Here is a 14395-nt window from a genome sequence, read left to right as displayed (position 1 = left end):
AAAATGCAAAATATTAATTTTCCCCACTGTATGTTCTTCCATTCGCAGCCCTCCCCTTGCATCCCCAAACCCTCTCTCACGCTCTACCAACTGTCCCCAGTCGAACTCCTTGTTGTGTTTATGTTGTCCAGGTCTTTGAGCTCTTCTAAATCTAGTATCTAGTCCCAACTGCCCCCTGGTGGTTATGCCCGCACCTATGCCAGGGGCAGACAGCACGGCTCATAGCGAGGGGGGGGTGGGGGGGGGGGGGGGGGGGGGGGTCGTGGGCTGCATTTAAAAAATAAAATAAAAAAACCACAACAACATACCTTGCTGCTGCCGGGTCCTGCGTCTTCTTTTCTGCTCGCCTGAGTCCGACTCCAGGTCGGACCAGGAAGCAGGCACCCAGACTACTCTGACCAATCACAGTGCTGCAATGCAGTGTTGTGACTGGTCTGAGCGTTGCCACGGCACACCTCTAGGTACTGTAGGGGTGGGCATGTTCTCCATGCAGGCTGTAATGCAGCCTGAATGAGGAAGAAAGGAGGGGGGAAGGGGGAGTGCGCATGACTATTTTGGGCACCCGAGAGTGCCTACCAAACAGTCATTGTGCACAGAACTGTACTAGCATCTTCCCCTGCAGCTCCGCCCCCTCACACACTGCAGCAGCAGGAGGACGAAATACAATAATAAAAACATTGTTATTTTCATTTTAGGTTTTTGCTTTCTTGCTGCTCACTGGCAGTGGGGTGACGCTCCTCCACCTTAGCGGAGGAGCTGCCACTACCCCCACCCCCTCCCCCATCCCCACCAACCACGTGAAAGCTAAAACTACCAAGACCTGTGCTACTGTGGAGAGGCTCAAATATCAACCTCGCCTATGACTCCGAAACCTTCAAAACGTGCCCTCGTCTCTTCTCTTCTTAGTAACATTCACACCACAAACACCCACTGCTTAACCCACTGGGGCCATGGAGTCAGCGAAAGGCCGACGCTCCCTGCCCCCACACCTGTACAGGGGGCCGGCCCAAAATCAGACCGACCGGGACAACATCCTGGCCGGAAAGAAAATTGGGTGTTTGTTGTCGCGCTAGGAGGTCACTGCATTGTGAGGGCGAAAGGTGCGAGGAGAGCAAGGAGTTGTTGGGTGGTAACAATTACACTGAGGTACTGTACGTGTTGATTGAAAGGCTTTAACAGGACCGGTTTGAGACCAGGTGGGTTGGACGAGCGGCTGTCTGCATGATATTAAATTAGGCATTTCCCTGCTGCACCCCTCGGAATACTGGCGCCAGCTCACCCATGCCCAAGGCCGGCCCTGCCTGTATACCCCCATGATCTGAAACCCTGCCCCTTGCACAAAGATGGGGGAAGGGATTTTAGCTCCGCGGCCCTGCCCGGGGCGCGCTCTTTCACTCAAATATGTAGCTGGTAAAGCGTATATTGCAGGAAGACGGGAGCACCTCACATGGTCATTTTACTAGCGCCTGGACAGCCAGTTTGTAGGCGGGAGGCCTCTCCAAACCAGGGCTACACTGCTGCCCCACCCGTGTGATTCTATGGCAGGACCTGAGGCTTCTGATTATGCTTTCTCATTTCTTTACTGCAAAACACAGCAGCCAATGAAAGTAAAACGACACATGTAAAAATCTACAATATCCATTAGGCTTTGAACCACGCCTCCAATATAACGTCCAATCACATCATGAACAAGCATGCAAAGTAGAGAGACACTAATCCTGCCTCCTCTTTCTTTGCTGCTCCGCAGCCCAGATAAGTGCTCTTTACTTTGTATGCTTGTTTGACTCAACCAAGTTTTCTGCAGGTTTTATAAAGCTAACTTGATGCATCTGATATATGCTACTGTTATCCTGTGCACGTTGTTGTGTTTCATTTTTGATTACTCGCGGTGCTGGTTGCCTCGTTCTGCCGGTGCTGTTCGCGGCGCCCTTCCCCCCTACCTCCTGGTCTTAGAGCGCGGCTTCTCCGGCCCGCTCTAAGCCCTTACAGGGTTTTATTACGAGCGCGTGTTGCACTTTAGGCCGTGTCCACTAGCTTCCTGCAGCCGCGGCTGCCTTCATTACGGCCGCATTTCAGAGGGACTTGGCCCACCCCCAGGGGAGTGAAACGCATGCTGAGACCAGCCCGGCTTCAGCGTGCATCTCGGGAGCTCACGCGTGTCCTTGTACGCGCAGCCCCGTGATTGTGTGCCAGCAGACGCTCTACCCCCCCCCCCCCCAGCTGAAGTGGGGAATCACGCAGGTGGCCAGTAGCTGGTAGGCCGTTTTTTGGACAAAATAGGCAGCGTTTTTCACCATGATTGAAATCAAAGGCTATTGGCCGTAACCCCTACCTTCCCTGAGAGTGTGGAAGTGGGGTAATTTTTGGAAGCCCTTCTTTTCATTAATAAGGGCAAAATACATCCTTTAGTCCTAGAATAGGACTGGATATCTCCCTTTGGCATTGTATAATTATATTTTTTCACGGCTCCTGTGCCTGGCACTACTCCCGACCGACGCCCTATACCTGGGCTGTGATCTGAGCTTCCCTCTGGGAATTTGATTGGAATTGCAATTCCTTGTGATTATGGAAGAGTTCGACTACTACCAGGAGGAGGTACCTGCATGTAATGAACTGGGCGAAGAGGAATATTATAATGACGAGACAATGGAGGACCTCATTGACAAGAAGCTTGATGCCAAATTAGACAAAGCTTTGTCAACCGCCCTGCTTCCCGTAGCAAAGAAATTGGAGTTGCTTGTTCCTGGTGCTCCCAAGGCCTCCACGCCTTCTAACCCTGGCCAGACCCCTTCCCCTATTCCCCATGCGCCCACTGAGTCCTCGTGGCCTCATTCACATTCCTATTCTAAGCTGTGTAAGTCTAAGGATGGCGCCAAGGATTCCACCTCTTCCCTTCCTCCACCGCAGTCCTCCCCTATTCCGGTCACTGACACCTCCACTGGCACAGACACGGACACGAGTTCCTCACCTGTTCCCAAGCCACGTAAATGCGCCAAGAAGCGCAAACATTCCTCCTCCCCAGTTACTCCCTCCCCCTTTTTGTTTGACCCTGCGGACATTGTCCACCCTGGGTCTTCAGACTGGGTCCCTCCCCCTGCGGTGGCCGAATATCTTCAAACCCACCTGCGCAAGGGATTTGATAAGGAAGTCAGGGCACGCCTGAGGTCCGAATGTCCCCGTCCCGACCTGGCCCACAAGGTAGCCCTTACCCCTGATATTGATACGTCTATGACTACCTTCCTCAAGAAATACAAGAAGGACCCCAAGAAGGGGATTGATCGCGCGCTCAGAGCGTGCCAAGACATGGTCCTAGACCTTTCAGGCCCTTTGGCAAAAATACTTGCATTGGCCCTCCAGGCTCAGTAAACCGGCGCTATCATCCATCCCGAGGTACTGGCTGGCTGGGCGCAACGAGCTATGGGAACGCTAACTGCGCCCTTGCGTCTGAGAGAAGGAAGTCTGTCCTATTGCGCATTGACCCACAGCTGGTGGAGTTGGCCTCTTCAGAGCCAGGTCCTCTGGCCGAAGGGCAGTTATTTGGCGACAAATTTGTAAAAGACATTGCGAAATTTGTTAGCACGTTTGCGTCCCTTGACAAGTCGCAAGCATCTCTGAAGAGAGTTTTACAGGTGGTCTCTGGAAGGGCTGGGCGTGGCAGGGGACGTTCGACCGGATGCTTCTCTAATAACAGTCCCCAGAGAGTATACACCCCTCGACGTGGCAGAGGGGGATACACCCAGGAACCCGATCAGGTGGGGTTCTACCCGTCCAGATCCCGCGGTTTTAGAGGCCGCTTTAATCGAGGGGTCAACCGAGGCTACAAGAACTTCGATAATCAGTCCTCCGGTAAGTCTGACGACTCCCGTTATGCCTCTAGGGGGCAGGTTGAGACATTTTGTAAGGAATTGGGAGACCCTTACGTCAGACGTTTGGATCCTTCAGACGGTTCAGGGGTATTACATAGAGATGACTGAGTGCCCTCAGCAGGCCTTCCCTCTTCCCCCCTCTCCTTTTTCACCATCGAGAGCAGAGTCTTATAGACTCAGAGCTAGAAGAGTTGCTAGCCAAACAGGCCATTGCTGTAGGACCCTTCATTCCAGGAGGGTTTTGCAGCAATGTCTTTCTTGTTCAGAAAAAAGGTGGCGGCCAGCGCCTGGTTCTAAATGTGAGAGATTACAACCCATTTGTAGTGTATCGTCACTTCAAGATGGAGGGTATTCACCTCTTGCAAGATCTCCTGCTGGAGAAGGACAGGATGGTCCGCCTGGATTTAAAAGATGCTGATCTAACGGTCCCCATTTGCCCCTCATCAAAAATTCTTACAGTTTCCTTGGAAAGGGCGATGGTACCGATATCGTTCACTCCCCTTCGGCCTCTCCTCAGCACCATGGGTGTTCACTAAACTACTCCAACCAGTGGTCTCTCGCCTTCGAGAGATGGGGGTGCGCCTCATTGTTTACCTCGACGACATGTTGATTCTGGCGCAGGATCGAGGTCTCCTCCTTACTCATCTGGAGTGGACGACGTCCCTGCTACAGAATCTGGGGTTCATTATCAATGTCAAGAAATCTGTGATGTTACCAAGCCAACAGATGGAATTTCTGGGCTTCATGATAGATTCAGTATCCACTCAACTGCTTCTTCCTATGAGCAAAATCAGGTCCATAAAGAGGGAAATCAGATCCACCTTAACCAAGGAGATGATTTCTTTGAGAGTGCTGGCTAATTGTGGGCCTCCTGTCCTCCTCGATCCAAGCTATCTTCCCCGGACCTTTACATTACAGAACCCTTCAGAGGTTAAAAATCTTTTATCTGAGAAAGAACCATCATTACGACCATCTCATTCCCCTATCTCCGGAAGCTCGAAAGGAGCTTCATTGGTGGTTGGAGCACATAACAGCTTGGAATGGGAGAGCAATCTTCGGATCCGCCCCGGACGTGGTGATCGAATCAGACGCCAGTCAGTGGGGTTGGGGCGCTCGCTGTGGAGATTTTACCACTGGAGGAAGATGGTCCGCAGACGAACTCAGCTCACACATAAATTGTCTGGAGTGGTTAGCAGGGTCCTTTGCCATCAAGTCTATCTCACCGCTGAGGAGCAACTGCTGCGAATGGACAATGTCTCAGGGGTGAGATACATCAACCATCTGGGGGGGACGAGGCCCCAGATGCTAGTACACATTGTGAAAGAGTTTTGGCAGTTTTGCCTAGATCGCAAGATCTCAGTGGTGGCAGAGTATCTACCCGGGAAGTTCAATCAGTTGGTGAATTGGAACTCCCGGTTTCAGCGTGATTTCAGCGATTGGAGACTTCTACCCTCGCTGTTTGCACAGATCATGGTTATGCGTGGCCCCTGCCAGATAGATCTCTTTGCCTCGAGCCTCAACGCCCAGCTTCCCCGGTTCTTCAGTTGGAGACCGGATCCGATGGCGATGGGAACGGATGCATTCCTGCAACAATGGGGGCTACAGAGGAATTCTGCTTTTCCTCCGTTTGCATTGATACCGAGGGTGGCAGCCTTTGTCAGGTGCCAGAGAGCCTCTCTAGTACTAGTGACTCCGTTTTGGTCGACTCAGTCTTGGCTTCCCACTCTGTTGGAGTTGTCTGTAGAACTTCCAGCTTCCAACTCTCCCGACGCTTCTCCAGGACCCAGTGGGGTCGTGCCACCCCTTAGTTCTGCAGAACCAGTTAACATTGATGGTGTGGACGCACTCCGGCGACATGAGAGCATTACAGGACTTTCACAAGCGGCTGCCAATTTTATGCAACAAGCGTGGGCTCATTCCACCCAGAAACGATATTCTGCTTCATGGAAGCGATGGATGGGTTGGTGCCTTTCAAAACAGGTGGATCCCGTGGGATCATCTTTAACTGAAGTATTGAATTTCTTGTCCGAATGTGCCGAGTCTGGACTTGCCTACAGGTCTGTTAATAATTTCAGGTCCGCTATTTCGGCTGGTCACGATCATGTGGATGGTAAACCTGTGGGGATGCATTCCCTGGTCTGCAAATTACTTAAAGGGGTTCGGTGTCTAACCCCCCTCGGCCTAGTATTCCACGCTATGGGATGTTACTAAAGTTCTCACTCTTTTGGAATCCTGGCCCAACAATGTTGATCTTTCATTGAAGCAGCTTTCTGCCAAGCTTACTATGTTGCTTTGTCTTATTTCTTGTCGAAGAGTGTCAGATGTCAGAGCCTTAGACCTAGCTGGTAGGATGTTCTCTCCACAGGGTGTTTCCTTCACTATCACGAGAAAGACTAAGACTATGTCTAGTCGGTGGAGTGTCCTGCTTTTCCTCACAATAATAAATTGTGTGTGTTACAGTGTTTAAAAGTGTATGAAGAACGTACTATTTCTCACAGGGTGGATCCTTTGGGTCAGTTGTTAATTTCTGTTCAGAAACCCTTCAAATCAGTCCCTGCTGCTACGCTAGCTAGGTGGGTCAGGTGGATCATGTCTGAATCTGGCATTGATGTTTCTGTTTATGGTGCTCACTCCGCTAGAGGAGCTACGGCTTCTAAGGCCTATTTATTAGGGTCCCGCTTAGAGGACATTCTTAAAGCAGCTGATTGGTCGTCTGACTCAATGTTTAAAGTGTTTTATTACAAACCTATTCCTCCTGTTTCTGATGCTGTGATTGATGAGCTTTGAACCAGCATAATCAGAAGCCTCCGGTCCAGCCATACAATACAAAATTTCTAGCTATCGCGACAAGAATGTTAGATTCTATTAAGGACACGGAGGTGAGTATTATCCCACCCGGTGGGACAGTTGTTCAACTGTAAAGTTGTTTTGATGTCATGCTGTTTAACAGCTTTTATGCCCGCCCAAAGAGAAATGTAGTTGTGGGCTCCCTTTCTCAAACTTATTTTTCTATTGTAGGAAATTATTCCAACAAAAGTTGAGTGCCTTCTCCAGATGGAGTGGTCGTGCCTTCAGGATGGAAACAGACGTTTTCGCTTGTGGTGGATTGTTCTCCGTTGAGAACCTATTACGGGAACTGTTAATTTCTCCGTTGAGAATTCAAAGACTTTGTTTGTTCTTATGGGACTTCTTTGCGCAAAGAAAGAGGAGGCAGTATTAGTGTCTCTCTACTTTGTATGCTTGTTCATGATGTGATTGGATGTTATATTGGAGGCGTGGTTCAAAGCCTCATGGATATTGTAGTTTTTTACATGTGTAGTTTTACTTTCATTGGCTGCTGTGTTTTGCAGTAAAGAAATGAGAAAGCATAATCCTCGCCTCCTTGTCCTTAATAGAATCTAAAAATCTAACATTCTTGGAGACAGCTAGAAAATTTTGTATTCCACATCACCATCTCCAGAGGGAGGCAGCAATATATGGCTCCTACTACCGCTAAACGCAGGGCCAGACCACACACTTCAGCAGCGCAGGGGAAACTCCAAGGGCACCACACGCCCACAGCAGGCTGCCTCAGGCTTCACGCCGCCCACGCCCCTCCCTTCCTCACAGCTGAACCCTGAAAGCTTCACTTCACTATAAACGCCCTCCGCCCTTCAAGGGAGGGGGGGGGGGGGGTCGTCACTCCTAGACCAAGAGGGTACAAGTCCGAGTTCAGCTCAGGGCATGCATTCCGCGCGCCCCAGGGGGCTGACACGCACGGGGCAGGCTGTCCTGAGCCTCCAGTCACCTCAAGTCTTTTCAGGCCACCCTCCTCCCGTCGCACCCCTCCGCCTCCCAAGCTCAGTGTGGATTTCAGGAATTATCGCCTCATCCTATTATGAACGGGAGCCGGTGACCTCTGCCCTGGAATCTTCTTTGCTAAAGACGCAACTCCTTTCCGCAAACCGCACGACTGTTAAATAGAAATGCCGCAGGTTGCACCGGCACCAAGCAAATGGCGGCCTCAGGAGGACAGATGTACAGTCCAGATCTGCAGAGCAGATGTTCCTGCGGAAGACACAGATTTCTCAGTTTTTCGTACATAAAGTGGGCATTTTTTTTGTAGAGAAATAACCCAGTGTTTGTTTTATTTCTGCTTGAATGTCAACGCTGAGGGAAAGCGTGCAGAAACATTTGAAAGGAAAGGGGAATGTATGGGGCCAGGGAGGTGAGACCTTGATGGCAGCTATTAACAGCTTACAAACAATGCACGCACTAAGGGAAGAGGTGTGGCGCAGCGGCTAGGGCGACTGACTCCGGGATCATGGTTTGATCACCGGCGGCAGATTAGCCCAGCACCATGGGACTCTGGGAATTGCTTGCTTAATCTTCCCGACGGCGCCTAGAAACCCTTACGGGTGATTGTACGCTTTACAAATGTGGATTATTATTATTAACCCTGCGGCTGGTCTGATCAGGGAGGCCTGCATAGTCAGTTTGCAGAGAAGCTGCCCAGCCCAAGTTACTTAGTCATCCAGTGACTCTGATCATTATTACATAAAAGCATCATGCACGTGCACGCTGCTAGGGGCAGATACACGCGCCGAGAGGCCCGAGGGAAGGTGCGTTAGGGTTAGGGTGCACCTTATACCCCGGGATTAAGACACAGAAAGGCTGCTGAAGGAGGCAAGACCTTGGCAACAGGACTCACCAATTGTATCTGAAGATACATTTGAATGAGAGGGGCATAGATCCACATTTCAATAAGCTTTTTTCCCCAGAACATTTAGGAAAACAAAAATAACCCAGCAAGCGCAGTCTGATGCGCTATTCATTGGTCGGGAATAAAAAAAAAAGTTATTTTTTTCCACTGTCATTTCCACATATTTTACCTTCTTTTCCCACAGACATCGGAAATCAACTTGGGCAAATGTCCACGCATCTTTCTGTAGATTCGGATGGTGTGTAACAGGGTAACAATAACAAAGAGCAAGGAATACAGAAGACGGGTGTACACAAGGTAGGGTCATGAGAGATGTACAAAACAAACTACACACAGATCTATGGGGCATGTAAGTAGGAGTAACAGACAGACCAGGTAAGCGAGAAGACAAGGGCACAGCAGTCATGGAGCAGGCAGCAGATATAGGAGGGACCACTATACATCTGTAGGTTAGCGCGCCAAGATAGAGTTACAGCAGCATCACAAAATAAAATGATGGACGGGGTGTGGAAACTTTTCAAACACTCACCCCCCAGGTTATAGCAGGCCATACACAAGCATGATCACAGCACGTGCTCTGCAGATGGAGGCACGGCGTTATATTGAGACAGCAGAAAAAGAACAGACAGTGCCGTGAGATGGCAACACCTCGGGGAGGTCTGCGCCTCCTCCCTTAAGTGGTGCCCCCCTCCGAGAGAACTGCCAGGGCCCATGAAAGGGCCCTTCCTCATCAGAACAGACTTTATAGCACTCCCTCTAGTGGGGCATACCTCAAAGGGTCATGAAACACCATGAATAAAGGCCACCCACTTGTGCCACCCCACCACGAGATTCTACACGGTGTGCACCGCAGCGTCACTATTGTAGTAGTGTGGGACACGTGACCTGTACAGCAGGCTCACGGGCAGAAGACTCACCACTGTGTGATGGAAAAGCAGTTCCCAGGACTGATGGAGCTTCTGGTTCAATATCATATCCACAAAGTCATGGAGAAAATATCCTGCAAAAGACCGCAACAGAATCAGTGCCTTGCGCTCAGCATGCGAGACGACCGCATCAGTGCCCTGCGCAGCCCATGGGAGAAGAAACATCAGTGCCCTGAACTACAGGATCGAAGACATTATCAAGGCAGGCGAGGATAGAATCAGTGCCCTGCGCTACTCACAGGAGTGGGTAGCATCAGTGGCCTGTACTACCCAGAGGCATCAATGCCATGCATTGCCTGTATGTGAACACTGCAGTGACGCCAAGCTTTACACGCAGGCTACAGCAGTGTCAAACACAGCATGCAGGCGAAGACAGCCTCGGTGCCCTGCATTACACACAGATAGTCTCAATGCCCTGAGAACAACACTGCATCCATAACACACAAGGGCAATAGATGAAGACGCTACAATACCCACAGCACATGTTAGCATCAGTACCAATCTGTTCTCCCTCAAGGCCTCGATGGTAGGACCCCGCTAATGCAGGAAAGATGGCAATACAAACATCCACATACATCTACGGGAACAGGTCAACATCATCACACTGACAGCCCACCCAAGAGCACACTAGTACCCATGACTTGCATGCAACAGGTCACACAGATATAGGGCACAAGGAATACACAATGACCACCACAAACAAGGTCAGTGAGGTTTACAGCTGCGCTCCAAAGAGCAGGACGGCTGATCTCAGCATAATAAGCAGTAGTACAATGTTCTGCCAGACGCATCTGAAGTACTCCCGCTCAAAGAGGAATAATGTCTTTCTGAAAGAAACCCCTTTCTCTTCTTTTGATAGCAGGTGGGGGACTAGGCGTCACGTCTGCAAGTGTGTGTGGCATAAATTAAATACATTCGACAATGGGAAAAAATCCAGTCCATTAAAAAAAAAAATCAAGTGTATTTAATATAAAAAAACCCGAAATAAACTGGTATGTACAGGAAATGCAAGTCCGTATAATAAAAGTGAACTCATTGAATGAATAAAAAAAAAAAAAAACACTGAAAAGGCACAAAGAAGAGACCAAGAATGAAAGCTGGGGAGAAAAAAAACCGAGAAGAACTCAATCTATAGTAGAGTCTTCAACAATGTAAAGATGTAATGCTAGGAAAGCAATGGAGTGGAGATGGCCTCCTGCCAACTCCAGAGCAGTGTCCCCAGTACATTCAAGACAACTGTCAGCTTAAAGAGCGAGCAATAGGCTTTGCTGTGCCACCCGCATGACACAGAAGTTCACCAGTGGTGATGGATTCACAGACCGGATCACTGTCCCATGAGCTTCCAGGACAGGAGGGTGAATGGGCTGCTGTTAAGGAACCGGTAGCTGCAGTTCTAATGGCAGACTCGGATCCTCGCCACTCCTCCTTGGGTAATGGACCCAGAAGCCTGTGCCTCTCCGTTTCGGTCTCGGAGTACCAGAAAGTGTGTCATAATCTCCTGCCTCCTCGCAGCTGTGTTGAACACTAAGGAGGATTAGCAGATGCAGTCACCTCAACCCCATGAAAGGACACTGCCTGACCTGACCTGAGACTCATACCACACACCTGCAACCCGACAGGTACCACTGAAATCAAAGCACCAGGTAAAGCGGTTTCAGCATTACATGCCATAACACACAAACACACCCCTATTCAGCCCATCCTGCTATAGGACTAGCTAAAAACGCAGACCTAGCCAGAAAGTAGCAGAGCGCTGTACAGTGTCAAAGACATGCATACAGTCAAAGGGGGCTATGGAGGCAGCAGACTGAGGGCGATGAATGCATTGATGTAGCATTCTTTAAAGCGGGGCGTCTGATAGGCTTTCTTTAATTGGAGCAGCACTGGTGGCTTTGATGGATATGGGGTTGTAGTTTCAGCCCAGCACCCTACATGTTAACACAGACCAACAGACACACAAACATCCATGTTCAGCCCACCCCTCTACATGGCAGCAAAGAGACACACAGATACACAAAGACGTGCACGCCACTATTCGCCCATCCTCCTCCTTTATTGTGTTTGCCCCATTTCCCTACTGCTCGTGTCATCGCCCCCTCCCACGGTGCTTCAGGCACTCTTCTTTGTTGACAGCTGCCCCCACAGTCCTTTATACCCCGGGATCCCCACATTCCGCAGTCACCACGCGAATCTTACCTATGGAAACAGCAACCAGGCTGTGGGAGAAGCTGGAGTGAGTGGAGATGAGGTCCTCTGCCATTTCTGGATGGAGGTAAAACCTGTTGGGAGACAGTCACACAACACTTAATGCTGTACACATGGACAGGTCACAGGTCAGTCAAGTACATAGCACGAGGCATGAGCATAAGCAGGCTTTTGGATAATGTGAATCCTACTTTCAAAGTATAAGCCCCCCCCCTTCGCAGAATGCAACATGTGAGCTCCTCTCTACAAGTACAAAACTCCAAAGGAGGGAGTTAATTTTGGCTGAATGACCAAGACTACTGCCTTTCCCGCCGGTCACATAACAAGGTGCTGCAGAGGACAGGTACTGCGGTTCAGCAGTTGGGACTGTTCTGGGGAAAGAAAAACTATGGACACAGGACCAGGTGGAGCATTCTTCAGATGTGTAAGGCTGCTTGCTGCTGCTGCTGCATGTTACACAGGAGTTCGCCACTTAGTATGGCTGAGTTAACCCTCCCGGGGTGATTTGCGTGCATTATAATTTAACATAGCATAACCTGGTGGAGAAGCGTGGCTCAATGGTTAGAGCGGCAGACCCTGATGCAGAGGTCTGGCCCGGGACCAGGGTTCAATTCCCGCCTCGGCGGCTCTTGGACTCAATCTACCCCGACCTGATAATTCTCGCCCTGGTGCCTAGTCTAATCATGTGTCCCACTCTGTGACTCTGGGCGATGGGCCCAGCAGCGCTTGGATGCCTGGCTTCACCTCGGGGGTGCCCAGGAGTGGACATCTCACAGGAAAGCCAGGAAGGGTTTCACAGCGGTATGAATACAGCGATACGAAACCTCTGGGTAGAAGGCGCTATATAAATACAAAATATTTACATTGGTATCATGGCTGGAATGGAAACCAAATAGTAAACTGGGCAAAAAGGTCCAACCCAGGCCCTTAATATACAAGGTGTAGACTGGAATGCGGCCATGAGGGCACTGTTGGTTTTGGCCAACCATATTGCTCTTAAATCAGCGCTCAAGCCTGGCATTCAACGGGGGACATGCTAGAGTGGCAGGATGGCCCTACCTGGGGGGGGGTGCAAGAAACCACTTACCTATTATAGCAACCATAGACCACGTAGCTTGCAGAACCCGAATTCCCCACCAACCAGAACTCACACTAGGCTCACATCACAATTGAATGGCCTTTCATGGAGTAAAGTGATTTGTTATTGTTTCAACGTGCTTGACAAATGTTGAATAACAGTTAACTTGCCAGTTTTGGAGTAGTGGCACTTAGCACAGAGAGGTGGAATGTAATAAGTTTGTACAATTACAATTTTTCCAATGGGTCTTGGGGCAGTTAGTGGTTGCCTTTTTCTTCCACTTCTCAGCCCCCCCGCCTCTACCTATCATTCTCAAAAATACATATTTTCCAGTTTGTTCACCACCCGATGTCTCACTGGTCTAAACTTGCCCATGTTGCACCATCAGTCAGGCTCTATTGCGACAAAATAATGTAAATAGCCTATCAATTTTCAATTAATGAATTTGTGATTCATGATTGGCTGCAGTAATGAATCAGCATGGAAGCAAACATGCACACATATGTTTCACCATCTGGTAACCAGGTATGAATCACTATACAGTCTTCTTAAAGCTTCATAGGGGACAGTGAGAAGACACGGTTGTCAAATTTACATCAAAGGTAGAGGCTCTCTTGTGCACCTGTCTCCTTCGCTTCACCGCTGCATTACAACTCATGAATCACAACTGGTTTCATAGGAAATTGCTAGGGACCTCTCTGATCCTGATGAAGGCAGACTGACCCATGTGGCTAAAACACAACCATAACATGTAGACCAACTTTGTGATACTGGAGTACTAATCAGCTCACTGCTACACTGTATACCCATTTTGAATCCTGCCTGGAAAACCCATGACTAAATATACTCGATTGTTTTCTTTGCCTAGGTAATTTTATTTGATCTACACAGGACCCCTAGCAATATTAGCAGCTCTCATTAAGTTTGAGCCCGTACACATGTTTTATCATTCTGAAAGAGGAACTTAAAGCATGCTACAGATAATACGTGGGTGAGAGTCCCTTTAAAAACCCTCGAGGTGTGTCTTTGCAGGGTAACTATGAGCCTATAGAAATTCTTCCCTGTGTTCGTCAAGATAGTGGGCCTTATCTAATATGCTGCAAGTTAGGCCAGTTTCAGCCCCACAGAATCCTTGGCCTTCAATGCATCTGGAGCTGTTTTCTGACCCCGCTCACAATTGCCAGCCAGCACCCTGTCCCTGCAGGCCCTGGAACTAGCCGACCTCTCACCTGGTGTGTCCTGCTTGCCTGCTAATCTTCTGCAGTCAGGCTTCACGCCACTTCTGGATTATCCCAGGTCTGTGCGCGGCCACGCTGCACCACCCAGCAGTGCCTCACCTTGCCCGGCTCCAGCTCTGCCGGGTGCTGCCCATCAAGGCCATTTGGATGACTGTCGCTTTGCCGCGCCATCCTATCGCTCTTAATGTGGCAGCTTCAAATAGTTCTTCTAGGAGGATGCCAATGTCGGCGAAGCGAGCAACAAGTTATTTTAAAATGCAGCCACCTCACTGCACGTTAGGCCAAGCACTTAAGTTAGTGGCTACTAACTGGAATCTGTGACTAGTAGTGTTTACTGCTGGTGTCCCAGGGACTCTGGTAAAACTGCACTTCAAATGGAT

At 49.6% G+C, this 14395-nt stretch overlaps 1 protein-coding gene across 1 annotated transcript in view; it reads right to left on the bottom strand.

Moving 5' to 3' along the window:
* TLCD2 (TLC domain containing 2) overlaps positions 1-14395 on the bottom strand; it is a 137368-nt gene that overhangs the window by 109199 nt on the left and 13774 nt on the right. Inside the window, exons 2-3 of the mRNA XM_086955206.1 lie at positions 11691-11773; positions 9486-9568 (exon numbers count right to left, since the gene is read on the bottom strand). Coding sequence (XP_086811332.1) covers positions 9486-9568; positions 11691-11773 — 166 coding nt within the window. The remainder of the gene's footprint in view (positions 1-9485; positions 9569-11690; positions 11774-14395) is intronic.

This window comes from Lissotriton vulgaris, chromosome 2_1, assembly GCF_964263255.1.
Source record: "Lissotriton vulgaris chromosome 2_1, aLisVul1.2, whole genome shotgun sequence".
NCBI classification, from domain to species: Eukaryota; Metazoa; Chordata; class Amphibia; order Caudata; family Salamandridae; genus Lissotriton; species Lissotriton vulgaris.
The sequence above is the reverse complement of the archived record's forward strand: the minus strand, read 5'-3'. Positions and strand labels throughout refer to the sequence as shown.